The 27,056-nt window shown below is 41.5% G+C and overlaps 1 protein-coding gene across 4 annotated transcripts in view; it reads right to left on the reverse strand.

Moving 5' to 3' along the window:
* The window catches only part of LOC128732919 (syntaxin-binding protein 5), a 1,693,445-nt gene that overhangs the window by 298,002 nt on the left and 1,368,387 nt on the right, over positions 1–27,056 (reverse strand). For all 4 annotated transcript variants that reach the window (XM_053826374.1, XM_053826375.1, XM_053826373.1 and 1 more), the window contains one exon: positions 22,560–22,668. In XM_053826374.1, coding sequence (XP_053682349.1) covers positions 22,560–22,668 — 109 coding nt within the window. The remainder of the gene's footprint in view (positions 1–22,559; positions 22,669–27,056) is intronic.

Below are 27,056 nucleotides of genomic sequence, written 5' to 3' on the forward strand. Positions count from 1 at the left end.
TTTAAAGTAATCACACAATCGTTGTCACAAATTTCAGACAACATAGGAAAAACATTGGAAGCTAATCACAAATTGCTTAGGCTAATCTCAAGTTTTTAGTCTTGACCTTGAAATGCGGTCATACATATAAGGTACACTGGGGCAAGTGGGACCTAAAAAATGCATAGTTTGGGTTTATTCCACTGTGTTTTCTATATCTATATCTATATCTAATTTAGATGAAATGAATCTGGAAGAGAATTTTCAAAATTATGGCGATAGGTCCCACTTGCCCCCTTTACCAGGGCAAGTGGGACCTACATTCAAATTTGATTAAAAAGCATAAAATAATAGTAAATTGTGTAAGTTAATATACAGCAATGTTAAAGCATTGTAAAATGCAATCAAAAACAATATTTGTACGAATGGTTCATTCAAAAATAGCGTTACAAAATCAGATCACAACGGGCGACTTTATAATTTATATAAAACGCAGATAGTGAGCAATTACGCTGTAAAGCCTTATTGTAATAAAATGTAGTTGAATATGTCGTTGTATTCTATTCTTGCGAGACGTAATTTATGATTAACCATTGTTTAATGGCTCGAAAATACGATTATGATCTGTTTGTTCTACCGTGCCCAATTCGGTAGAGCTACTCATAAGATATAGTTACGTTATAATAACCACAACACTTTATTGTTTCAATTCCAGTTGCAGATTTGCTTAATTATGTCAAATTTGACTTTCCAAATGCAATTAACATCGTTTAGGTGTAACCAAAACGTGATAAAACTGTTTGTTCCCTCACAAGCTGTGCATATGGGTTTCTTTTTTGGGGCCCCTTGGTTTAGTCCTTTTCGGTTTTATTTTAAAGCTTTACTGGTATAAATATTATGTAATTGAACTGAAAATGTTCGATAGTTCATCTAAAAAATGTATTAAGACAGGAACTTTTGTGCTGAAACACTTAATTTTTAATAGGTCCCACTTGCCCCGGGTGCTTTGAAGTGCCGACCTTATTTCGACCCATTTTTTTTTAATGCCGGTTGTCAAATTAAACAACTAGTTTTCGGGTGTAATTTATTAATACACTCATTATGTTTACCTACTGTCAGAAAAACATGTACTTTCACGTAAAGCCTGTGGCCAAGATATCATTTATAGAAAGATGCGTCAAACTTCCAACGCAAATTGAAAATAACGCTCAAATTGAAAGTCCAATTTTGATGTTTGGAATGCCTGTTATAAATAATCTATAATTTTAATACATGCGTTTGAGTTGTATCTTTCATTTCTAGAAAGGTTCGGTTGGAGAAAATAAGGTTGAAGAGAGTTATGAGCTCCGTTCCCACTTACCCCGTATTCCCACTTGCCCCGGGGTACCTTATCATGTTTTAAAAAATAAATGAATATGGGTCCACTCATACCAGCAAAACTAACAAGTGCCGGAAATTATATTGATCATATTTTCCATCCTCAAGCATGTTTATGGCGCCGCTTTTGTTTAGGCCATTGCAAATCATATTTAAAGTTTTTGTCACCCGCTCCTTAGAAATTGGCTTGAAAGATCGGGGGGCAAAAAAATAATTTATAGTATATGAGTCAAATTTCTTTTTATAAAATCAATTGTCTGTGGGCTCTACAGTCTGAAAAACTCGAAAAATGAGTCTCCGAGTTGAATTAACGCTTCTAACACGAAGCAGAAATGGAAATTCGAACAACGGAATTTCCGAAAATCGTCCAAAAAAATTTTCCTTCGTTTTTGTCTTTTTTCGTATAGAAAATAATAACGTAGGGGAAGGGCAGTAAAGACGGACACTGCGGGAAAGACGGACACTTATCATATTTCATAAACAATAATTTTTTGAAGGAAACCAATGATGGGAAATGTTTCTATAGACTGAATAAACACTTTTGAATTAAACTGCTGATTTCTAGCAGCGCAGCTGTCAAATTTATAAGCAAAACAAAGAAAAAATGCCTAAATACGCTAACCGATGTAATTTTGTGTGTGAAGAAAATAGCTGGTAAATCGTTAAAAAGCAATACTTTCGTGCTATATCGACGACATTACGTTAGTTTGACCCTTCACTGAATGTCCATTGGAAATCTAGTGAATTTTTGAATATTCAGTAAAAAGTTATTAAAGTTTGAAAAAATGGTATCCAAGTCGGGAAAGACGGACACCCGAAGGTAGGGAAAAACGGACACAAAGATTCCGTATTCATTTTGCCTAACAACGATTTAAATTGCAAATACTTGCATATTATACATGTAAAAGTATCCAGAAGTCATTTAACAGATGGAATAGGCCAACTTTTAGAAACGATTAATTCATCACCAATTAAAATATTGAAGATTATAAAAGGGAACCATTTTATTTCCTCGCTCAAAGGGGGAATTGGGTAAGGGGTTTTCCCAAGCCAATTCTTTCCTAAATACATGATGAAATATGTTAATGTCTTTCTTAATACTGATAATTCGTCGGCGCGTGACACCTTTTCGCGAGTGTCCGTCTTTCCCATATCAAGTGTCCGTCTTTCCCATATCAAGTGTCCGTCTTTCCCGCCCATGCGCAGAAACTCTGATTTATACATAATGTTTATAATATTAAAAAAAGTATAAATTTTGGAAGAAATTTTCTAGTACACGCTGTAACTTTATTAGACAGAGACTTAAAGTTTCAGTTTGTATGAAAATTGCAATCAATACAGTTATATTTGAGTAGATATTGACTCTTGACCTTAAGGTGTCCGTCTTTACCGCCCTTCCCCTATATATTATAAGCAAGAATAGAATCGGTTTTCACGTTTAAACCTTAAATAAAAATTCTTAAAATGCATGTTTTTTTTGCTCGATTAAAAAATTCACTTTGTTTTTTATCGCCCCCCCCCCCTTCAGTGGCCGAACACCGGAAGAACAAAAACTTTATAAAATATTTGTAATGGCCTTATTTGATCTCATCGTTTCCTAAAGTATCTAACGTATTAACGATACGATCAAGCTAATGACCATTTTTTCATTAAAGTTTATTCAAAAGAATCTCGAGTTTTGATTTTCATGCAAAAATAATTAGCTGAAAGAGCGCCATCTAAGAAAAAGTCCAATTTCTCTTTTTCGTTTTTCATATCTAATACTCTACTCAGTTATTTTTTCAAATTCAGACATTATCTTTTTTGGATATGGATTTTGAAAAATAAGGAACGGATCTTTAAAAATATAGTCAAGTTAATTATAGATGTTCCTGAGAAATTAAAAAATAATTATTGTGGCAGTAGAAAGGCTAGGTCACACCGCTAGGTGGATTAATTCGGGGTTTTGATATACGACATGACATATTTTACTGATGCTGAAATGTCCCTTGGAACCGTTTCCGGATTCCCAGTTTCCTCCCGGATGCGCCATGCGGCACATGGCTTGTAACTGCAGCAAAGTAACTGATATGAACACAGTCGATGATTTGTTAAAAAAAATCAGCATGTTTCCAACAAATTTCAAATATTTAGCAGCATTATCTAAAAAAGCTATGTCGCGGTCCTACAAGGAACACCAGAATAACTCCGGACCCATGTGATATATGGCCATGATTGTTAGTAATTATGAAAATAGAAAACTTTTTGGGAATATTCCCAAATTTAGCGAAAAAAATTGAAAGATAAAAAAGTTACGGCCATTTTAGCAAATTTTCGGCTGCTTCGAATGATGTAGACCTTAGAAGGGCTAATATTAAGAATTCTAATTCTAGAGATGAAACTGTTGATAGTTATGACTTCACCAATTTTGAGGTGATACATGAGCAGTATGTAACGGAAAATTTGTTCAATTGTGGATGTTTCTTTGTATGGATTGCAAACTGTAGGGAGAGACGTCATTATTGCATAGAAGTGGCAGTTACGTCAAATAGTTTTTTCCATTATTGCCACTAACTTTTCAAACAAAACATGTTTCTTTTTATGTGTATTTTGTGTATCATATAGTAAAGCATGTGCTGCAACGAAAAAGTAGATTTTGGTGAAATTGGTTTTTACGTCAACTATGCATCCATGGGCAGGGTAGGCGTCTACGGGCAAAAAACTTAGACAATGCTCAACGGGAACTTGAAAGCACTGGCCGTTTTTGAACATCGTGTGCTTAGGATCACGTTTGACGGTATATGGAGGAGAAGGATGAATCACTCTTCGGCAAACCCAGTATGCAGAAAGTTGCTGAAGCAGGAAGGGTACAATGGGTGGGACATGTTGTGAGAATGCCGGAAAACAACACCGAAAAAATGATGTTTGCCTCGAATTCACTTGGCACCAAACGCAGAGGTGCGCAACGGGCTCGACGGTTAGACCAAGTGGAGTAAGTCCTGAAAAGTGTGGAACATTCGAGAAATTCGAGACGGACAGTCATGGACCGAGTTTGTCGGCGGAAATTGTTATGCAGGTGAAATCCTAATGGACATCGCACCAGGATAAGTAAAGTATTTTAGTTTTTCTAGTTTTTACTATAAAGGTATCGATACAAATATCGGCGTTTTAGTATCGATACTGAAAGGTATCGGTACGCTGAGTATCGATCCAAAATATCGAAGTATCGGCCAAAAAGTATCGATTTCTTCGATACCGATACAGTATCGCCTAATGCCTCCTAGCCTCCGTTTCTAGTCTGGCGTAGATTGCCTTCGTCGTCCCAAGGTTTTTAGTAATGATGTCGAGGTCATCTGCGAAGGCTAGGAGTTCGCTACTCTTGCTGAAGATCGTTCCTCTCGGTTCGACGCCCGCTCGCCGGATAACAGCTTCAATAGCGAAGTAATATACAGAACAGTCTATCGCCTTGTCGCAACGCACTGGGCAATTCAAAGGGACACGCACGTAGCACGTCACTCGCTCCAGGGTAACTTTGATCAGCCGTCGTCAGTTTGTCCGGAAATCCAATCTCGTGAATTAACTGGCATAGTTGTTCGCACTTGACTGTATCACATGCTGCTCTAAAATCTACGAATATATTATGTGTTAGCACGTTGTACTTCCGATATTTCTGAAGGATTTGTCGGAGAGTAAACATTGTATCTGTAGTGTTAGACCATCTTATGCGCACGCGACCATCTTATGTGTGTGTGCGTGTGTTTGCCTGTGCATGTGTGGATGCGTGTGACTGTTTGACGCTTATATTATATCGCCTGTTTTTTGGAGATAACCAAGCCAATTCGTGTGCTATTATTTTTATTTGAAAGGTATTAACCCATTAAGCCCCACACTTTTTCCAGCAGAGACAGAAAGTTGAAACTTTCAGGAAAATTCTCTTTTAGATCAACTAAGAAAAAGCCGTTGACATTTATTTTTAATTTTGGTTCTGAGCCCCGCAACGCTGGGCGTTAAGGTTGTACCATTTTTGCATACTTTTTGTGCATTAGGATGCTTCATACTTTTGTAACGATGGTACAAAATAATTACGGTAACAAACCCTGTAGTTCGATCCCACACACAACCTTCACCAAAAGATTTTTCGCGTTACATCTGGTATCCCAGCAAAATGGTTAGAATATCGCGACAATAAACAAACCCTGCTACCCTACTAGCACAGTTGTTGCAAACCAGTTGTGGCAACCGATTTATAACTAATTTTAGTCATAAATAAGTTTTTGCAACCATAAGTGCCAAAAGTGTGTTGCTTGGGTAATGCCCACCGGATGGAACCTGGCGAAACTAGCCGAAGCTGAATCGTCGGTCCCGTCGTAAAGTCCTGTGCTTGGCAGGCAAATGAGTCTAGGGAATGAGCCATTTTCAAGACAACCACTATAGAGTCTATACGCACAAACAATTAAGACATGCACGATAAACGAAGAAAACAAGTGGAAAATAAAGTAAAAGACAGAAAAGTACAGACAATAGTTGGTTGGCTGCTTGCGTCAACTGATTGTCAAGATTTGGGATACGGAACGACTGTTGGAAGTACTTTGTTTTGGTTCTCCTATCAGCGACCCACCACCGATGTATTTCGAGTGTGTTTAGCTAAAAGACTTTAGGTAACCTCAATATTCTAATAAGCACGTTCCAACATACGGAATATAAGTTTAGGTAATATTACATTTTTAATCCATCACCAGTTTGAAAATATATTATCTAATAGAAAATATCAATTAATAATTAATTACCAAATTGTTAACACGCTACATCTGCTTCTAATTATTTGCGGTTCTGCCTGATCCATTGATTTTTCCGGTACTGAACATCATGTATGACATATAATTGCGAGTTACCACAGTATAATATAACGTGTCTGCTACTCCGATCGTAGGACACAGATGGGGCCTGCGTAAGATGCCGTAACATACTCCCGTCCGTTAAACTGATCCTTATTGTCCGAATCGGTTTTACTTGGAATAACGTCCAAAAGCGCCAACTTCACAGCTGGCCGTAGCATAGTTCCCCGTTATGTTTGTACCACTGCGCGACGAACTCGCCCGTCTCGTCCTGTGCGAGTCTCTAAAACACGTCCCCGTAGCCAGCCATTTCGAATTCCCTGTTCGATAACCACGACTAAGTCTCCCGGGCGCAACTTCTTTGTGTCCCGAAACCATTTCGTTAGCCGGGTTATGGTGGGAAGATACTCTTTGACCCATCGGAGCCAGAAGAGATCTACTAAATACCGACACAAATTCCAATCACCACGAGTTGCAGCTTTTGCTTGTACTATAATTTTCATCGGTTGTGTCACACCACTAGAACTCATCAAAAGGAAGTGGTTCGGCAGATTCCTGAGTTCCAGTCTCTAACGGTATGAAATTCAATGGACGCGAATTAACAATCGCCTCCGCTTCTACTACTATCGTCGCGAAAGTGTCTTAAAGTCGTCATAGCCGCAAACGCTACCTTCACTGACCTCACGAGTCTCTCCCACGAACCGCCCATGTACGGACATGAAGGCGGATTAATCAGCCACTTGATTTGAGAATTGGTGAAGGTCTCCTCGAGGTTATTATTAATAGTTTTCAATTCCTGCTTTAGGTCATTGCTGGCGCCTACAAAATTACTCCCATTATCGCTGTAAAATTCTGCAGGAGCGCCTCGTCGCGCTACAAATCGACGAACTGACTTTTTGAACGAAATGGTAGAAAGTGAATGCACGACCTCAAGATGAACTGCCCTTATAGTGAGGCAGGTAAATAACGCTACCCACCTCTTAGTTAGGCTTCATCCAATACGTATCTGCAAAGGCCCGAAGAAATCCACGCCCACAAATGAAAACGGTCGCGCAAATGCTCCGAGTCGACCGGAAGGCAAGGCGCTCATTCGTGGTGGCGTTGGAGTCGCTTTATATACTTTACAATGCGCGCATCCCTTAGTAATCCGCTTAACCATCGTTCGCAAGCGAGAAATGTAATACCGCTGTTTGACTTCGTTAATAACTATCTCCGCGTTGCAATGAAGATAATTCTCATGATACCACTGTATTATCAGAGTAGTGATATAATGATCCTTGGGCAAAATGATAAGATATTTCGTATCGTTGGTTGCAAATGCTGCTTCAGAAATCCGACTGTCCATACGCAAAACTCTGTCTTCATCCAGAAATAGATTCAACGTTGCTAGTTTGCTATTTCGTTCCAACAAGTTCCGTTTCCCTTTATTGTCTGTGGCTGCCGTCAAATCTTCTACCTCGCGAATATACTCGTCCTTTTGCACTGCACGGTACACACAAGCTTCCGCCGCTGCTAATTCCTCTTAAGTCAGTAGACCCCCTACTCGAGGAAGTTTCTTGACCATGCGGCCCAAATTCTTGATGAATCTATACACATAACCCACTGTTCGTAAAAGCCTCATCCATTGCGAAAATCTTTGCCATTGCACTAATGGCACGGGATTTAAATGAATTGCTACATGTGCTCGCTTTTCTTCGCTAGTATTACTTGTGATCGTTGGCTGTTCTGGCCATCGTTCTTGTGGTTCGTACAAAAAGAGAGGTCCTTTATGCCACCGGCTTTCTGCATCTAGGTCCGGTCCTTTTCCTCATTTCGTTGCTTCGTCAGCTACATTCTGCTTGGTCTCGATCCATCGCCACTCATCCGGTTTTGTCTTATCAAGGATCTCACCGACTCTTACTGAAACATATTGTCGGTAGGTCCTCTGATCGGAAATTATCCACGATAGCACCGTTCGGAAGTCAGTCCATATGAATCTACGTATAATTGGCAGTGAATGAGTGGAGCTAATAGTGTGAATTAATCGGGATCCGATAAGTACAGCTTGCAGTTCCAACTTGGGAATCGAAAGCACCTTGATAGGTGCGACTTTCGACTTTGCAGCTACTATGGAACAATGAATTTGACCAAATATTTCAGCCCTGAAATACGCAACACAAGCAGGTGGACAGGTAGACTCGCTAGCGTCCACAAGCACGTGCAGCTGCAAGAACTTATATCAGTTGAAGCACGTCCGGGAAAGTAACATCGAGGTACGCATACTTTATTCAGCTGGCGAAACCTGTCCGTCTATGTCTTCCACCTGATCTTCGAATCTTCAGGTATTTTATCGTTCCACCCTACTGCACTGCGCCAAATATCTTGCACGATAATTTTCCCGTGAACTACAAAGTGGGAAAGTAAGCCAAGTGGATCAAATATTCGCATCACCGTATCAAGGACTTCTCTCTTTGTAGCCCATGTCAACACCGTAAGTTGAGTAGCGGAGAACGTAAAAACATCAGCCTTAGGATACCATAACATACCCAGAATGCGTTATAATTGAGGATTGGCTACCACGGTTATTTGCAGCACTTCCTCAGGTTTTCCGATTTCTCCTATCTGTCTTAATACCGAAGAACTGTTGGACGTCCAAGAATGAATCTGGAAGCCACCTTGCCCCTTGCACGAATTGTACCTCTTTCGCCCTCTCAACGCTGTCCACACTATCCAGATAATCATACACATAGTGTTTACACTCAATTGCGTGCATTGCCTTTGGATACCGCTCAGCATATTCTCGCGCATTCATATTTTTGACCAATTGAGCGGTACACGGTGAACTCGTGGCACCGAAAGTTGCGACACCTATTGTGTAAATTTAAGGAGTCTTACTAGGGTCGTCTCTCCATAGAACTCGTTGTGCATTCCTGTCTTTTCCGTATAACAATTTGGTGTAACATTTCGCGGATGTCCTCGCAAATTGCCACCTTCCGCTCACGAAATCCACTCAAAACGGCCGTTAAAGATGTCATAAGATCCTGGCCTTTAAGTAACATATCGTTTAATGATATGCCGTCAACCTTGGCTGCAGCATCGCAAAAAATTCTCACCTTTCCTGGTTTTTTAGCATTCACTACTACACCCAGAGGAAGGTACCAGGTCCTTCGTGGGTCTGCTTCCTTTAACTCGGTCTCCGAAATTAGATGCATATATCCTTTCTCCAGGTAGTGTGAAATCTGTTTTTTGACACTTGCTTCTATTTGTGGATTAGCTTTCATCCGCTGCTCTAAATACTGCAGCCTTCGGACCGCCATCGGGAAACTATCAGGGAGTTCAAATCGAGCATATTTCCATAACAGCCCTGATTCAAATCGTTGACCGATACGCCTAGTGGTATTCTGCAAAATATCGTATGCCCGTTGATTTTCCTTCGACTCTGGGGTCTCCGCAATAATATGCCCAAAGCCTCGACCGAGAAGTAGTATTTAATGAGATCGTGTAATTTTCCGGAAATCTCCGAGCACTCGCAAATATGTAAGTTATAAACCGTTGACTTGCCCGAAGTGAATCCGTGTACTGACCAACCTAAGCGGGTTTTGGTTGCAATGGGATCTCCAAAATTACCCTCTCGTGACTTAAGCGGTACTGCTAGGTGTACATTATCGATACCGATAAGAATTCGTGGTGTGGCGTTTAGACCGGCCAAATGTGGAAAATCCCGAACAAGATCTTTGTAATTTAGCGACTGTGCAGGCAACCCCAGGTTGCGTACTGTTCGTGCATTATTAACATCATAACGATGGGATACATTGGCCCCTGATATTTGAAAATTAATTCTCTTTGACTTCTCCTTCCGCTTTATATCTCCCGTCCACGCCAAGCACAGCGTATCACTACTCCCATCCGTTGCTAGCAAATCTGCTAGTGCACTATCAAGCAAAGTGACTGACGAACCGTCATCAAGGCATGCGAAAGTTTGTACTGTTCGCACCTTGCCGTACAATGTTACAGGAAGTATAGGGAACAGCGATGATTTTCCCGTCTGTGTGTGTGTGTGATACAATCCATCGCCCGCTGACCGGCAGCGCTTTTATGTAAAAAAATTACTTGCATCTTTTAGTTAGAAAGTTTGTCTTCCTAAATGCAAATAATTTTAGTCCTGGCGATAGAAGGTGATAGCTCTATTGTTCATCCAACGACCCATTTCTAGAATGCCTGGATATACACGCACATTCCGAAGCCGCCTTCTTAAACAATAAGCCCCGCATGGATACTTTTACATATCCACACTTCCAAAATAATTTTCATTATTCTGGCGCGTATTTAATTTGACAAAATCATAGTTATAATTTGAAACAAGCAGCATGCGAAGCTGATTTGAAATAGTTCTCTTCCATACATATACCGTTTAAGTTCTATTTTGGAGATATTGCATTAAACACGAAATTTCATTCATTCAAATTATCCGCTTTTATAATTTTAATCAAAATACAGCCGAAGAGAACATTTCAGTTGCTCAGCTACACATTTCAAAACTCTGCTTAACTATTTTAATTTTCATGCATAACAGCATCATCTGTACCGTAGCGCCACCTACATGTCAAACGAAACCCATATTCGTCAATAAACATCGAAAACAATTGGCATCTCGAATTATTTTTTATGGGGTTTCTATGACATGTCATTGGAAACTACTTTAAGTTTGAAAATGTACTTATCCGTGCTTATCCTTTGTAAATCAGCGGGATTAGGAAGCCAACAGCACTAAACAACACACGCGCGCAAACTGCAGAAATAAATACTCCAGCGATGATTTTCCCGTCTGGTGGTGATTATTGACGTTCGCCATTGGGGTCGCAGAATTTCTGTCCGATTTCTTTAATACTGAATGCAGTAAGGGATGGTGTTTATAGTCGCAGCCATCTACCTTACACCTTTTCTTATATTTACATGAACGCTTTCCGTGCGAGAATAGACAACAGCGACAAAGCGAGTATTTTTTAACTACCTTTTCGGGCGTGTCGACATCCATTTTCTGGAACACGTCACAATCTTTTACCCTATGATCTGGATTATTACACAATAGGCATTTCTTCCCTGAATTCGCCTTTGGCTCTTCCTTGGAAGGTATCACTGGCTGTGAATCAATTGCATGGGCATAAAGAAAGTTTTTGTCCCTCACTTTATTCATCTTCGAACTCGAACTCGTAAGCTCTGATGGAATAGTAACCTCGACCGCAGCTGATACTAAAGTCGTCATATATTGTGAGAACGTCTGTAAATCCGCGACTGCAAACTGCCGCTTATACATGGCCCAATCCAATTTGAGATTATCCGGCAGCTTCTCAACTAGCTCGAACAGCAACATGGGATTATTCAAGTGTGCTGCTTGGTTGCCGGCCACTAAATGTTCACAAAAGTTTTGCACAGCAACACCAAAAGCAATGAACGTTTCTAGCTTTCTCTCTTTAGGGGGTGCAATATTTTTCATTTTACGTAGAAGAGAGTGAATCAATAACTCCGGCTGGCCGAACAATATTTTGAGAGTTTGAATAACTTGAGGGACCGAAGCGGGTTGTAATAGTCGACTACGTACCGCATCTAGAGCGGGCCCTCTGAAGCACCGTTGAAGACGCTATAAATTTTCTGCGTCGGAAAAACCACAGGTTTGTGTGGAGTTCATATACGAGCTAAGGCCAATCCTCCGGATTGTTGGGAGTTCTTTTGGAGTGGCTTGGCGAGCTGCCAACTCTTGTGGTCCAAGACTGCTCGTAGAATGAAATTGACGACGTTGGGAAGGGTGAATCAAAAATGATCTTGAATGGAATGATGGCGGTAGGGGCCACCGTTAGGGTTGAATGGTTGGTTCAAACCACTTATGCCCGGCGCTGTCGCCATTCTAGGCATTACACTACCACCTATATCACACATTACCGGCGCTAAATTATTACAATAATACGATGTATTTTTGCCAGGCTCTGTTTCTGAGATTTCGGGAACCATTGTAGAGTTGGCTTTTCCTTCCAGACGTTGCTCCCATCTCCATCTCTCAACCTCGCTGATGCTGCTATGTTGGGACCTCTCACTGCGATGATCATCGTTTTCGTTGTCCAATACTTGTTCCAAAATACGGTACTTTTCCACGCCAAAACGTTTTGCTACGTCGAGTTTCCTCTTCTCGAATTCACTTTCCTTCTGAAGCCTTTCTTGTTCATGTCGTCGTTGCTGATTGCGTTGTTCGAATTCGATTTGTTTTTCCATCAATTCTTTTTCCTCTTGCAAGCTTTGTAGACTAAGTTGCACTCGGGAACGCGATAGTGGCCATGATGCCGTATCACTCTGTTTACTGGCGTTACAATTTTTACACACAAAGCTTTTTTCGCTTATACTGTGGCCGATATCAGGACCGACGCTCGCATAGTACCACCATGAACCACACTGGTCGCAAGCGACCATTCGGCTATCATCCACCTTTTCACAAGCAATGCAGCTGTACGTAACAATTGATTCCTCTGCCATTGTTCTAAAATCTTTTAGTTTGTTGGAAGTACTTTCTTTTGGTTCTCTTATCAGCGACGCATCGATGTATTTCGAGTGTGTTTAACTAAAAGATTTTAGGTAACTTCAATATTCTAATAAGCACGTTCCAACATACGGAATATAAGTTTAAGTAATATTACATTCCTAATCCATCACCAGTTTGAAAATATATCATCTAATAGAAAATATCAATTAATAATTAATTAACAAATTGTTAACACGCTACATCTGCTTCTAATTATTTGCGGTTCTGCCTGATCCATTGATTTTTCCGGTATTTAACGTCATGTATGACATATAATTGCGAGTTACCACAGTATAATATAACGTGTCTGCTACTCCGATCGTAGGACACAGATTGGGCCTGCGTTAGATGCCGTAACAACAACTGCCGGAGGAGTGGAAAGACGGGGTTATCTGCCCTATCCACAAAAAAGGCGATAAGCTGGATTGTGAGAACTACCGAGCGATCACTATCCTGAATGCCACCTACAAAGTGCTGTCCCAAGTCATCTTCCATCGACTATCGCCAATAGCCAATAGATTTGTGGGAAGTTACCAGGCGGGCTTCATGGAGGGTTGGTATACAACGGACCAAATCTTCACCCAGCGACAGATCCTCCAGAAGTGCCGCGAATTCCGAGTACCCACGCATCACCTATTCATCGATTTCAAAGCCGCATATGATAGCGTAAACCGACAAGAGCCATGGAAGATTTTGGGCGCAACCGGCTTCCCGGGTAAGCTTACTAGACTTATCATGGCTACGATAGATTGGATCCAGTGCTGTGTTAGAATCTCGGGTGGATTGTCGGACCCATTCGAATCTCGCAGGGGACTTCGACAAGGAGAAGGTCTTTTCTGCCTGCTATTCAACATTGCGCTTGTCGTGGAACTTTCTTTCATGGCGAGGTTAAAAAAACACAATCTTTTAGCGCGACAATGTAAATTGCTTAAAGCTGTAATAATCAGTTTAATCATTTTAAAGAATACATTAATATAATAAATTCTAAACTCACATTTTAGTGTTCAAAGTGTTTCCGTACTTCGTAGCCGTATATATTTTAATTTTAACTAATTTTAACCAGATTTTAACTGTTGCTGCCACACGTTCAATACGTTTTAACTTGTCGTGACGTTTTTGTGCTGTGAGCATGTTACGCTGTACGGTTGGTAGAAGCTGGTGCAATAGAGATGCCGAAGCTGATAGAGTGGAGAACACGATTACTGCATCCGCGAGCTGTCATGATTCTGAAGGGTACTCGGATCCTCTTCGTTGTCCCGACATTCTCCGGCCCGTAAGACAGAGTTCTGCACCTCGCCAATCTCTGTTTTACCAAAATTCTCCTGACAGATGTCAATCACAGCGAGCTTTATGGCTGGACGCCGAATGATTCCGTTTTGCGTCTTCACTAACGCCTGCCTTGCAGTACCGTCTTTTCCTAGTAACAATTCGACGACCTGTCCACGTACCCAACTATTCCGCTTCCCTTCATCTACTATAAAGACCAAATCGCCGACTTTCAGCGGTTTACCACCTAAAAACCATTTCGTGCGCCTGGCTATCGTCGGAAGATATTCGCGTATCCATCTTTGCCAAAACCCGTCTAAAATGTATTTCGCTAAATTCCAATTGCTGCGCAGACACTGGAGCGCCTTCGTAGGCTCTTGCGGTGGTTGTCGTATACCATTTGAGCTTCCTAACAAGAAGTGATTTGGCGTTAACGCTTCTTGAACTTCCGATTCGAGCGGTATGTAAGTAAGTGGCCTGGAGTTTATCATACTTTCAGCTTCTAGTATGATAGTTTCGAATGTCTCTTCGTCTGGGACTCGTGGAGCATTTACAAAGGACTCTAGGGCTACCTTTACTGAGCGGGCTAGCCGCTCCCAGACTCCGCCCATGTGGGGGGCCGCTGGCGGGTTGAAGTACCATTTGGTAGCGGTATTCGTGAAAGACTCAGCACATTGCTCGTTGATGAGTTGCAGTTGGTCCTGCAATTCGTTTGCCGCTCGGAAATTTGTACCGTTGTCCGAGCAGATTTCGGACGGTGCGCCCCTTCGCGCAATGAATCTGCGAATACACATCTTGCATGATGCAGTAGACAGACTGTGTGCAACCTCCATGTGCACCGCACGCGTGGTAAATAGGGCCACCCAACGCTTTACCTGGCTGCGCCCAACCTTTACCAGCAGAGGTCCAAAGTAGTCCAGTCCAACAATGGTAAATGGCCGTTCAAATGCGATAAGTCTGGTCTTCGGTAGCGGTGCCATTTTGGGATGAGTTGGCTTCGTTGCGTAGACTTTACACCACTGGCATCGTCCAGCTACCTTTCGGATAAGATTTCGTAAGCCTGGGATGTACGCCAGTTGTCGAACTTCGTTGCATACCGTCTCACGGTTTCGATGATTGAAGCGACGATGGTAGAAATCTACGAAGAGAAAGGTTATCGGATGGTTCGCAGCTAGTATAACGGGATACTTAGCTTCGATCGGCAAGTTGGGAACGGCGCCGATACGACCATCCAAACGAACCACTCCCTCTTCATCGATAATTACTGTTGTTTTAAACTGCGGATAGTATATCGGTACCGCCCCCGAAGGCTTTATAGTTGTATTCTTCAGCAGCTCGGCAACCATGCCCGGGTAGGATTCTCGCTGGATAATTTTCCACAATGCAGTTTCTGCTTGCTGAACGACGTTGGGAGATACTGATGAACAGGAACACGTACGCTGACGCTCGTAGCATTCTTTCCCACTTTGAGAATCGGGTGACTTCGATTAACGGTTCTGCGATTATACTATGAACATTCACTACATATGTTTCACTTTCTGGTTTGGAGATCCAATTTTGCTGTGGCCATGACTCTTCAGGTTCCCAGAGGAACTCTGGTCCTCGAAACCATCTACTGCTTGGATCAAAACTTGGGCTTTGCCCCCACTTTGTAGCTTCGTCGGCTACATTTTGTTTTGTTGGAACCCATCGCCATTCACCAGGATTAGTATGGGTCAATATCTCGCCGACGCGACAACCTACGTATTGTGGGTATTTTCGTTGTGTTGAGTGTATCCAATGCATTACTGTGGACGAATCTGTCCACAGATATTTCTGATTAAATGGTAACTTGTGGTGATCGATAATGTACTGCAAAAATCTAGTACCTACAGTCGCCGCTTGCAATTCAAGTCTAGGTACAGAGAGAGGTTTTATTGGGGCCACTTTGGCTTTCGCACCAACTAGGGCGCATCGAGGTTTGCCTGCTACCATAAACCGGATGTACACGACACTCGCATACGCTTCCGTACTCGCATCCACAAACATGTGCAACTGAAGAGGCTGGCATAGCTCTGGAATACACGAACCGGAATAGGCTCGAGGAACTATTACTTCGGTTATCTTAGGCAGAAGGTTAATCCAACGCTTCAAATCTGCATAGATAGTATCATTCACTTCTTCATCCCACTCGCACTTTGTTCTCCAGGTGTTTTGGATGATAATTCTACCGTGTATGAGGTATGCGGCTAGCAAGCCGAGGGGATCATAAAGGCTCATTACAATCCGTAACACTTAGTACGTTTAGTCGGACGGACTTTGTCGCATACGAATTGACGAATATTCGTTATGTCAGCAGAAAAGGTCAACTCGTCTGTTTGCGGTAACCAGCGTATGCCTAGGACAGACTCCGAACTACCACTCTCCGTCAGGTTCAGCACTTTTACAAGCGAAGGATCTACTTCTCCTAATTTATCCAAAACTTCCACTGAGTTTGAGACAAAGTTCCGCAAATCAAACCCTCCTAGACTGTGCACTTTTCGTACATCCTCTGCCACGCGAAAGACCTCTTCGTTAGTGTCCCGGCTGTCTAGAAAGTCATCAACATAGTGGCCATTCTCTATGGCCTCTGAAGCATCCGGGTACTTATCAGCAAATTCCTTCGCATTGAGATTCTTAATATATTGGGCGGAGCACGGGGAGCAAGCAGACCCAAAAGTGGCTACATCCATGACAAAGATGGTTGGTCTTTCATTGCAGTTACTCCTCCACAGAAAGCGTTGTGACTGTCGGTCCTCGTTCCTTATTCTTATTTGGTGGAACATTTCCTTGATGTCGGCGCACACTGCTGCTGCTCGTTGCCTAAACCGATAAAGCACTGCGGGAAGAGGAGTCACGAGATCTGGACCCTTTAACATCTTCGAATTGAAAGACACCCCGTTGACCTGGGCTGCCGCGTCCCAAATCAGGCTTATTTTACTGGGTTTTTTTGGGTTTGGTTACTACACCTAAAGGCAAATACCAAATCTTTCGTGGACTCGTTTGAACGATCTCTTCATTCGTAGCGACGTGAGCGTAACCCTTATGCAAGTAGCTTGTGATTTGTTCCCGAACTCGTTCTTCAAGTCGAGGATCCCTGGACAGTTTTTTCTCCAGGCATTTCATACGACTTACGGCCATACTCCAACTGTCCGGAAACGTGATGCTATCACTTCTCCATAACAGCCCGGTTTCAAACCCACCTGGTACCCTTTTCGTAGTGGACTGCAACAGGGATTGTACTCTCTCTACCTCTCGGGACACGGGAGTAACGCTTGATGCAACTCCTAAATTTTCTGCAAGAAAATACTGCTTGACCATTTCGTGCAGCTGTAGATCAGAATCGGTAACTACCGGACGGCTAACGTGGTATGCCCGGAAAAAATCTTTATTTGATCGCTCAGGGAGCCCCCCATAAATACACCAACCCAATTGCGTTTTCGTGGCCACAGGATGTCCTCGAGGTCCTTCACGAATTTTTAGCGGTGTGGTCAGATAAATATTTTCAAGTCCAATTAACAGCTGTGGTCTCGCCATATGATATTCTTCGAGTGGTAGACCACGTAGGTACGGATACTGTCGCTCGAGAACTGAAGGGCATACGGACTGTATTGGAAGGTCGAGCTGGTCAACTGTACGAGCGTTGATCAGGTTGAAACGGTGAGCTTTTCCCCTCCCGGAAATATTCACATCTGTAACACGAGAGTCCGCTTCAATGCGAGACACATTTCCAGTCCATTTAAGATGAAGCGGATCAGACAAACCCTTTAATTCCAGTTCATCCGCTAAACCTTTTTCGATCATTGTTACTTCAGATCCTTCATCTAAAAGCGCAAATGTATTTAAAACCTTTGTTTGATTATACACCGTTACAGGAATTATTCGATACACAGTCGGCTGCCCAACGCTGTGATGATTTTGTCGGTTAACAGACACTTCGGTGTCTTGGGGAGAGTAATGGAGTAGGGGATGGTGTCGTAAACGGCACTCATCGACGGTACAATCTTTGGGTCTTCTGCACGGCCAAGGCAAATGGCTTTTTAAACAGGATCTGCACAAATTATGCTGACGAAGAACTCTCCACCTTTCATCTGGACTAGAATGTATAAACTTACCGCACAGCTCTAAACCGTGACCGGACTTTTCACACACCGGACAAATCTTCTCAAATCGTAAGGATTTCGGGCCATCCCTGTTTCTGTATTCACCGGTCTGATGATTGTAAGAGGATTTGGTCCTATAATTTCCACCATTGGCTTTGTGTTCCTCGCCTTGTGAGACCTTGGAAGACGACGGACAGTACGGAGTAACTTCGCTAGCTTTCCTCATTATTTCCGACATAAACTTCCCGAAGCAGCCTACGTTGGCATATCCTGCCGCTTCTTTATAGTCAACCCACTGCAACTTTATAGTGGATGGCAATTTCTCCACCATTTCCTGTAGCAACGTTGGATTTGCTAGATGATCTTCCATGTTGGCTGCAATAAGGTGATCACAGTAATTTTGAACCGCTAACCCATATGCAATTAGTGTGTCTAATTTTCCTTCTCTCGGCGAAGGAGTATTGCGAATATCATTTAAAAGCAAATTAATCAGCGTTTCTGGTCTACCGAATAACATCCGCAATGTATCTATCACGTGGGGTACCGCCGCCGGTAGCAACAGCCTACTTCGCACGGCTGCCAGCGCATCGCCCTTCAAACTTCTTTGGAGGCGGATCAAATTTTCCGCATTGGAGTATCCACATTCGCTTGTAGAATTCTCCCAGTTGCTATAGAATAGCGGCCAATCAGCTGGGTTACCAGAAAAGGTGGGTAAATCTTTTGGAAAAACCTGGCGTGCTGCCAGTTGTGCTTCCGTCAAAACACGGTGAGCGGCATTAGCGTTCTCGCTCGAATGCTTCCTTTCCTCTTGCGGCGCTGGATTGGGCGTCACCGGGTTTTGTCGTGTCATTCGCGATGCGGCTGATGGCGGTTGATCATCGTCTTTATCACCCGTTGGAAGAGCAGCGGCCTCAAGTGCAGTCGAGTGACGGAAAAAACCTGTACATTTTCGTACTATATCAATTTGTTTACCTTCGCCGGATTGAATCTTCGGCGGACTCGGAGCCGGTGTATTTTGTTTTTCACTGCACTGCGCGGGTAACACAGGAAGGCCTGCTAGCCAGTCACTAGCCTTTCTTACGCCTGAATCGCGGCTCGATCCCTTTGTACTTCTTTCCTCATCCAAATGCGCGTTCATAATCTGATACTTTTTTTTAATGTACTCTTCCTCCAGTTTTTTAGGGCTTTTTCACGCAACTGGTTCTCTTCCAAATGCTTTCTGGCCAACGCAGCTTCTTTCTCCCGTTGACGACGTTCTTCTTCAAGAAATTTCCGTTCAAACTCCGCTTGCTTCTCCCGCTGCTCGGCTTGCCTTTGAATACGCTGTAACTCAAGCTGCTTTTTTTCCTCTAGCTGCTGCAATTCCAATGGAGCCTTAGCTGCTCGCGTAGTGGACGTACTGGATCTCGATCGTATCTCGTCTTGATCGCCATGTTCCGTTTGGTCATTCAGGCATTTCGAACAGCTCCAATCTCGGTCCGCCACGGAATCTTCCACGTCGACACATCGAAAATGATACCACACGTGGCAAGCATCACAAGCTACCATCAATTCATTATCCGGATCGGAACAGATTCCGCAACTGTAAGTTGTTTTTTTCGGCATCTTTCCGTACTTCGGGTTACGGCTTCAGTTAGTCGGATTCACTTAAATTTCTGCCGTAAAATCTTTAAGAATGTCGTGGAACTTTCTTTCACGGCGAGGTTAAAAAAACACAATCTTTTAGCGCGACAATGTAAATTGCTTAAAGCTGTAATAATCAGTTTAATCATTTTAAAGAATACATTAATATAATAAATTCTAAACTCACATTTTAGTGTTCAAAGTGTTTCCGTACTTCGTAGCCGTATATATTTTAATTTTAACTAATTTTAACCAGATTTTAACTGTTGCTGCCACACGTTCAATACGTTTTAACTTGTCGTGACGTTTTTGTGCTGTGAGCATGTTACGCTGTACGGTTGGTAGAAGCTGGTGCAATAGAGATGCCGAAGCTGATAGAGTGGAGAACACGATTACTGCATCCGCGAGCTGTCATGATTCTGAAGGGTACTCGGATCCTCTTCGTTGTCCCGACAGCGCTTGAAGGTGTTATAAGACGAGCGGTGATCGAAATGCCGGGCACGATTTTCAATAAATCCAGTCAATTTATCTGCTTTGCTGACGACGTGGATGCTGTCGGCAGAACATTTGAGGTGGTGGAAGATCAGTACACCAGACTAAAACGCGAAGCAGAGGAGATTGGATTGAAGATATATACGTCTAAAACGAAGTATATGCTGGCGGGCGGGACCGAGCGCGACAGGGCCCGCTTGGGCAGTACCGTGATAATCGACGGGGATGAGTTCGAGGTAGTCGACGAGTTCGTATACCTTGGCTACGTGCACTCGGAGTTTTCGAACGGCGGGTGCTAAGAACCATCTTTGGCGAAGTGCAAGAGAACGGTTTATGGTGGCGAAGAATGAACCGCGAGCTAGCGCGTTTCTTCGGCGAACCAAGTATTCAGAAAGTGGTTAAAGCTGGACGGTTACGTCGGGCAGGATATGTTGCTAGAATGCCGGACAACTATCCCGCAAAAATGGTTTTCGCATCAAATCCGGTAGGAACAAAACGAAGAGGGGCATAGCGAGCGAGGTGGCAAGACCAGGTGGAGCGAGATCTGGCGAGCATTGGGTGCCCGCGGGACTGGAGACCAGCTGCCATGAACCGAAATATATGGAGAAATTATACTGCGCAGGCCTTGTCGTAAGACGTTAGTCTAATTAACTAAGTAAGTAAGACACCACTATAGAAAATGGGCTCAATTTAGCCGCAGCGACTTCATTTCAACTCAAATTTAGTAGCTTTTCATTAAGACCAAAATACACGCCGATATTCAGTAAATATTATTCTATCAATTGGTATAAAAATCTTGTCTCGAATAAATATAGTTTCAGCGTAATTCCTGAATATTGTTCAGGCTACCGCTTAATGGGCTGGAAATACCCTTCCGTACCCTAATTGGAACCATACTGCATAAGAACTCAAATAATTAATACAAAGATTAAGGGGGCATAGTACCATTTCAACTTTTAAAAACCGAAATTTTTCTTAGTGATTATTTCGAAAGATTAACATTTTGACTATATGTGTTTGAAGTCGTTTGGATGAATTCCAAAAATTTATTGCCAATTATGTTGAGATATGAACCCATTATTGCATCCATCCCATCCCAGCAAACGAACGCTATAACAAACGCTTCCGTCATTTTTGAAGCCTAGTTTCAGGAGTTTATACAACACGTGACTATATGTAAAATTTGCTGGTTGCGTTTAACGCCTGGCTGGGCAAACTTGGTGCGTTTTGGCCACGGGTGTTGGCGTTTTGCCTCACATAATGATTTTGACTCTTGCTAAAAATCGTCAAAAATAACAAAAAAATACCGGGTTTTGTAAGGAAATTTCACCAGGAGATAGTGTAAAAAAGATCCCAAAGTCTTTTAGAAGTTGAAAAACGTGGAACAAACACACCGTTGCTCTGCAAAATGAAGTTTTGCTTAAGCGGTGCATTCTGCACCACTTTACCCTATCTGTTTCCTTATGAGAGTTTCATTAGCAGTCCTATCGTATTATTAATGGCAGAACAAACAGATCGTAATCTTATTTTCGAGGTATTAAGGAATGGTTAATCATAAATTAGGTCTCGGAAGAATTGGGTATTGCTACATATTCAACAGTATTGCGTTACAATACTGCTTTACTGCGTAATTGCTCACGAATTTCTTTGTATTGATTATAAAGTCACCTGTTATGCATTATTAGTAATATGATTTTTTACACCATTTTCGGATATACAATTAGTAATTAGCTAAAATTTTATCTTTGGTTGCTTTTTCAATCCATATACAATTTCCAGTTATTTTTTGTTTTATAATGAGGCAAGTAGGATCTATCGTCTTGATTTTGGAAATTCTCTTCAGATTCATTTCATGTAAATCGATAGTCCTTTTTTTGTAATTAAACCTTCAAAGTGATACTGCTGAAGAGTTTTATGGTGCAAGCATTTTAAAATAATCGTATGTGAGACACAGTCGAAACTCTAACTATGCAATTTTTAGGTCCCACTTGCCTCGTGGGATAAGGATATATTGACGAGAATAAGTAGCATTTGCAGTTTCTATGGCGTTGAGATGTTTATTATGCATTTATAGTAAATAAATAACAACCATAGTGGTAGTGGGGCTCCTAAAAAAGTTCTTTCACTTTGGTTTGAGAGATACACAGAAGAAAATAATTAAAACAACACTGTTGTAATTCCGTATGAATTAAACAATTTGCTTTGGTTTTCTCATTTTAACGTTATGGGAAAAGCAAAACAAACTCTTTTCTTAATACTGTCTATTACCCCCAATCGGGTTACAAAGATTGAAGCATATATAAGGATAGGACAAAATAAATACACGAAAGGTAAACATACCTTAGTTCTGCTAGTGGTAGAAATTCTATATCCAGTAATAATCTCAAACTAGGAAGACTGAAAACCAGTAAACGTCCATTTGAAGCAAAGCCGATGAGACAAACGCTATCTGCAAAAGAAAAGTAATTCTGACATTATCAAATTTTTAGCTTGTAACAATTTCTGGGGAGCCTCACAGTTGGTTTCGAGGTACGACACTGGTCTAACGTCGTAGGTTCGAATTTCAACTGGAAGACTTTCTAAAAAGCGGTTGCGAAGATGAAGTCACTACTGACACAAGGCCTTCTAATGTTGAAACATTTATACTTGGTTGGTCGAAAGTGGTAGAAAATGAGAAATACGTTTCCAATAACTCTACTCCTTTTTCGCCAAGGGCTGGACAGTTTTAAAAAGTTTTTTTTGATCAAACCTTCACATCTTTATCATGTGATATTTCCTAAATTTGGTATGAAACATATAATAAATCACGTACAACATGTCAAAAGGTCAAATTTACATATGAGAGCTTCTTTTCGTGTTTTAACTTCAATTACATAGTCATGCTAACGCATCATTTGTTCGTTGACTTCAAAGTTGCATGTGATAGCATCGACCGGAAAGAGCTATGGAAAATCATGGACGAGATTAAATGATTAAATCTACGATGGATGCTACAAAGTGCTGTGATCGGATTTCGGGTGGATTGTCAAGTTCATTCGAATCACACGGAGGGTTTCGTTAAGGTGATGGTCTTCCATGCCTGCTGTTCAACATAGCGCTACAATGTGTTATGAACCGAGTGGATATCAACACGTGGGGCATGATATTCAACAAATCTAGTCAATTCCTCTGCTTTGTCGATGACATGGATATTATCGGCAGAACATCTGTGGCGGTGGCTGAACAGTACACCAGACTAAAGCGCGAAGCAGAAAAGATTGGGTTAGAGGTAAATACGTCTAAAACGAAGTACATGCTGGCCAGCGGAACCGAGCCCGAACGACGCCGCTTGGGCAGTAGTATATTGATCGACGGCGATGTGTTTGAAATAGTCGACGAATTTGTCTACCTTGGCTCACTGGTGACGGCGGACAATGATACCAGCCGTGAGATTCGGAGGCGTATTATCAGCGGAAGTCGTGCTTACTATGGGCTTCACAAGAAATTGCGGTCGAGCAGAACCCGTACAAAGTGCATCCTGTACAAGACGCTTATTCTTAGACCGGTTGTTCTCTACAAGCATGAAACATGGACAATGCTCGAGGAGGACCTGCGAGTGCTCGGAGTTTTCGAACAACGAATGCTAAGAACGATCTTCGGCGACGTCCAGGAGAACGGAGTATGAAGGTGGAGGATGAACCATGAACTCGCACAGCTCTATGGTGAACCCAGTACCCAGAAGGTGGCTAAAGCTGGACGGCAGGGCATGTTGCAAGAATGCTGGACAACTACCCTGCAAAGATGGTGTCGTCTCAAGTCCGGTAGGAATGACCAGGAGCACAGCGAGCGAGGTGGTTAGACCAGGTGGAGCGAGATCTGGCGGAGAGTACTCGGTGTCCGAGGAATTGGAGAGCGGTAGCCCTCAACCGAGTTACATGGAGAAACTTTGTTCAACAGGTTTTGTCTTAGGACGGCAAGCCACCTAAGTCTGGTGGTTTTGTTGATCAACTTGCACTTCTTACAGGAACTGGTATGGTGATATGAAACGACTGCCGAAACGATTTAGTGAACTTAGTATGTTGGTTTATTGATTGGATTATGACTGGATTATGACTGACTTATCGGTGCAAATGGGCTCCGTTTTATACCCGATCGAACCTCTACACATTGATACAATTTATACTTATTACTAGGAAGATTCCTGGAGTAACCAAGTAGCAAAAGACGTGTAAGCATAAAGTATGCATTGCGCGCGTTAGCATAATAATTCTAGCGACGGCACCGCACTCGGTTTATAGGAATGGACACGTCTTTTAATATGTATACTACACCTTTTCGGAAGAATGGTGCAACCATTATTTTACTCCAAGAATCCTTTACAATTTGATTATACGATTTTTGTGGATTTTTGTTTGTTTTCTGTTTGTTATATTTTGTATTGTACAGTTTGAATTGTCAATCTCTGTTATTCTGAATGGACCTAAATAGTGAGCCTCTAATTTCTTTCTATTTTTGTTGGTTATGTAAACAAGGTCTCCTATTGCAATATCTATTGTGTTAATTTTCTGATTTAACTCGTTTGTTCTTCGTATTTTTTGTTCTATAATATGTTGCCTGGCTACCTCATTAGATTTTTGCAATTTGAATTTTAATTCTGAATAATATTGTTCTAGATTATATAAGGGTTCTACTCTTTGTCCAAACCTATCTTGCGATAATTTTGCTTTTCGTCCGAATACTAATTCGTACGGTGTGAATTCAGTACCGGTATGAACTGTTGTATTGTAGGTAAATTCGTAAAATTTTGTTCATTCGTCCCAGTCATTGTGATGAACATTGGAGAAAGATGGAAGCTATTCGTTTAAACACCTATGATTTCTCTCTAGTGCTCCAATGGACTGTGGATGATATGCTGTTGAGAAAGATTGCTTGAATTTCAATATTTTTCCAATTTGCCTTAGTACGTCATTATTGAATTCTGTATCTTGGTCAGATCGTAGTTCTAACATTTTACCATACTTTGACCAAATTCGTGTTTTAGTCTTTGGCCTTGAAACGCGGTCAGGGATTAATATTAATATTTTTTTTGAAACGATGGTTTTTACAATTGATGGAGGGACGGTAGGGGAAAGTAATGAACATTTTTGGGAAAATTTTACCATATGTTAAAATAAAATTCTGCACTAAAACTCGTGCTATAGTATCAGCTTCCTTATTTTCTATTGGTATGATTATAATATATTTTGTTAAGTCGCATTGCAAAGTGATGCAATAGCGATTATTATGTATAGTAGGATTTCGAATTTGGCAAAAAATGCGTGTCGCCTATGTTGCCAAAATCGAAACCGTGCCAAAATCGAGACCGTTTTTCGATATGAAAAAATTTAATGTAAATGCTTAAGAAATTGACGAAATATCATTAATCAACGATTGCAACCATTTTATGTTTAAAAGATCCGACAAGAGCTATCCGTCCGGTGCAAATAAGTTATTCACCTTTATTCTTGTTTACGGCCGTATCCTGCATTCGTACGAATAGTTTGTTTCGAACGAATCGGGAAACACTATTCTCATATTCGTATGAACAAAAGGAAGGGGCGTTCGAACGTTCGAATAGATTCGAACGAAAATAGGAATACGGATCGGCTTAACTTTCGAACGAATATCATTCGAACTAAAACAAGAATAAGGGTGATTGGCACTCTGCGGTAAGACGTAGTCCTACGGCAATAAAAATGTTGTTCGAAACCACATAACTTTTTTTCGTGAACATATTGAGGGCATCATTTCTTCGTCATTTAAAGCATGTACCTATGCGGAAATTAATTGATATTTAAGCATATTTTTGGAAGTGAAATATCTTGTGTTGCCAAAAACGAATACTTTTGTTGCCAAAATCGAGGCATGCCAAAATCGAACCATGTCAAAATCGAAATCCAACTGTATTGTTTTGACGTAGGACTACGTCTTACGGCAAGTTTTGAGATAGGGTGTCATTCCAAAAAATCGAAAAATGCGAGCGTCACAAAAAATGAAAGGTTTTGAGCGCTAATAGCTCCGCGGTTTTCCGATCGATTTTCAATATTCTTACACCAATCGATGGGAAAATCTTCTAAGAATTGACCCAAATGAAGAAAAGTATGGGTTCTTGATGTTGAACAATTGAAAAATTGAAAATAATGAACCTATCTTTTACCAGAATTCTCGCTTCGTGATTGGTTGAAAGATTCTTTGCGATGATCTAAACCTATACCAATTTGATATCTGTGCTTGGGAAGTAAGCCAAAACAAGTGACCAAGTTTCCTGATTTCAACAAGATTTCTTAACACCGCAGTTAAACCTAGACCATTTTGATGTCCTTGCTTGGGAAGTCTGCCAGAAAGAGTGACAAAGCCCCCTCGTACCAACAGATTTCTTACGAACGCGATTAAGCCTAGTCCAATTTGATGTCTGTGTTAGGGAAGTGTGCCAGAAAAAATGACACAAGTTCGTTGTCCCAACAGATCGCAAATTGTTTACTGCGAGACGAATAAACCTCGGCGAATTTGATATCTGTGTTGGAAAAATGTGCTACAGCTGTAGTGTTCGGTTATAATACGACTCTGTATGAAGGTGAAATTAGTCATAATCGATGCTGCCAATTTCAAAAGCAGTTTTTTTTGTTTTTGTTTGAAACAAAAATTCGGTTTATGAAAATATATTCGCTGTGTTCAGATTGGAAAAAAGAATGCAGTATATACATTTTTATAAACACAATCCCGCTTTTGGGCCGAAAAGCTGCTTCCGAAATTGGGCTTTCTGACGAAAAGTCAATGACTGCTAGTTTCCCGTGAATACGCATGCTTACCGTTTCATTA

Source organism: Sabethes cyaneus, chromosome 1, assembly GCF_943734655.1.
Source record: "Sabethes cyaneus chromosome 1, idSabCyanKW18_F2, whole genome shotgun sequence".
NCBI classification, from domain to species: domain Eukaryota; kingdom Metazoa; phylum Arthropoda; class Insecta; order Diptera; family Culicidae; genus Sabethes; species Sabethes cyaneus.